The sequence below is a fragment of the Aplysia californica genome, unplaced genomic scaffold, assembly GCF_000002075.1.
Source record: "Aplysia californica isolate F4 #8 unplaced genomic scaffold, AplCal3.0 scaffold00158, whole genome shotgun sequence".
In the NCBI taxonomy this organism is placed as follows: domain Eukaryota; kingdom Metazoa; phylum Mollusca; class Gastropoda; order Aplysiida; family Aplysiidae; genus Aplysia; species Aplysia californica.
Genome location: NW_004797428.1, coordinates 1,255,796 through 1,258,067, shown reverse-complemented (window position 1 = coordinate 1,258,067; position 2,272 = coordinate 1,255,796). Strand labels below are relative to the sequence as shown.

Below are 2,272 nucleotides of genomic sequence, written 5' to 3'. Positions count from 1 at the left end.
TCTTCTCACCCTCCTCCCCCTCCTCCCCCACCCCACTTCTCTCTTCTCACCCTCCCACCACTCTTTTCTTCCCTCTTTCTCTCTTTCTTTGTTTTATTTAACCTCTTTAAGTACAAAAACTGAACTCGCCTCAACTCTCCCTCTTTTCCGTCCCCAAGGTTTCTCTTTCGGAGGTCCAGCCCTCTTTGGGTCAAAGATGAGTCCGGGCACAGCCGCGAGCGGGTCAGGTGGTGCAGTGTTTGGCTCGGTGGCCACGCCCTCCAAGGGTTTTGGGTTTTCCGACCTGGCCAAGCCGGAGGGGAAAAGTGACACGCCTGCCGTTGGGCCGTCCGATAAAGTACCAGGTGAGATCCTGATGGCGATGGTGATGATTTTTACGGATAAATCCAAACTTCTTTTTAGTTTTAGTAGAGTTTTTACGGTGCTCGCAACTGCATAAGGTCATGTGAGCGCCAAGGGGTGGATGTCAACATTGAAGTCCCTATGAGGAATCAGGCTTACTCTGCTCACCTCTCTAGCTTCAACAGCACAAAGTCTGCTTTGACTATCAAGGTACACCGGAAATAGCGGGTCACAAGAGTGTGACAAACATACAAAAGAAGTAGAGGAAAGATGACAATAGTAAGGATTAGGAAAGAAAAAGCAGCACTTACCTGTTGCAGTTCAGGCACAGTTATAAGCATGACATTGATAAATCAGCCCAATTACAATTCTACTGTGCCTAACAACATGTTAATGTCCCCCCTTTGTGAATGGTCCAAAGACACTTCAGTCTGTGGCACTGCCCCGGGGGGTGCCGAACTTTTTAAATTGTCCGGATATTGTTCCAAATAATATAGTGTATGAAATATTCTTGATACAAGATGTGGTAGACAATATGATGTGTAAATTTTAAACCTCCTCGTGTGTGTGTATGTGTGTATGTTTTCAGAGGGTCTAAAATGTTCAGGGGGGGTTTCATAGCTAGTTGGCACTTTTGTGATGTGAACACTGGAATTTTTTTTTTTTCTGGGCGTGTATGTGTTATATTGTCGTTTTTACCAGAAAATGTCATGATTCTCATGCTTTTTGCTGTGCCACAGGTTTAACAATTTTTTTATCATAGAAGTTTTTATACATTTTTTATACATAATATTACATTCTTTGTATACGTCTGTCAAGTAGCTTTAAAATGTGATGTCAACTTTCTGTACCAAAATTGTCATAAATTATATTTCTGAACTCCTTTCTACTTACCTTGTTTTTGTGGGTGGTTGGTGGGTGCTCTGGTTTGGTTTGCTCCTTCTTGCCTATCAAATATTTATAGTCCTTTTCTTTCTTTCTTTTTTGTGTATGTTACTCTCTTGTAACACATCTATTCTACGACGCTTAAATGCCCTTATTGTGTTGCAAGTGCTGAAAACCTCTTACGAGAAGTAAAAACATTACCTTGATTTGTTTCTCGTTGGTTATCAGACGGCCAGGAGTCGTCGGCCAAAGACGCTCAGAAGAATTTATCAGCCGCAGCAGGGACAACAGCAGCCACAGCCGCCAGCAGCCGAGCCTCACCAGCCACAGTCTCTTCAGCGACAGACTCGAACGCTACTCAAGAGGGGAGCTCTGTCACAGGATCCATATTTGGAGGTCTGTCCTGTGTGTGCTAATGCATTTTTTACTAGATCACACTCGACGCAAGTGGGTGGTTGGCAGGTGCTCTGTCGTGGTTTGCTCCTTGTTTCCTGTCATGCATGTATCATCCTTATCTCTCCTTTTTTTTGTGTTTGATACTCTCTTGTAACTCCTCTAAACTTCAGCACTTGTATGTCATTTTTCCAGTTTCATGTTCTGTGCGAGTGGTTGGAGGGTGCCACTGGTAGGTCCTACTTCTTTACTTTCCCTCTGTTGTTTCTGTCTGTCGAACTTTTTCCCTTCACTAAATGACCATTATTTGTCGATTTTCTTCTTTTTTACCAAAAACAAACTCAGGTTCTTCACACTTATATTTTCTTAGAGATTGATGGAATTTATTCCAAAGCTCCTGGCTCTAGATTTATTCATTTATTTAATCTTCTGGGCTTATTCAACCTAATTGTGTTGCAGGTGTTTTAACATTTTTACTAAAACTAAATGACAATAAGACCTGCTCTAACGGCCATCTGTATAGGACAATCACCTGTACAAACGGCCATCTGTATAAGATAATCCCATGTACAAACGGCCCTCTGTATAAGACAATCACCTGTACAAACGGCCATCTGTAAGACAATCACCTGTACAAACGGCCCTCTGTATA

The 2,272-nt window shown here is 42.5% G+C and overlaps 1 protein-coding gene across 1 annotated transcript in view; it reads left to right on the top strand.

Moving 5' to 3' along the window:
• The window catches only part of LOC101847336 (nuclear pore complex protein Nup214), a gene marked incomplete in the record, with an annotated part of 78,699 nt that overhangs the window by 61,330 nt on the left and 15,097 nt on the right, over positions 1-2,272 (top strand). Inside the window, 2 exon segments of the mRNA XM_013082099.2 lie at positions 159-344; positions 1,456-1,623. Of these exon segments, the coding sequence (XP_012937553.1) occupies positions 159-344; positions 1,456-1,623 (354 nt within the window).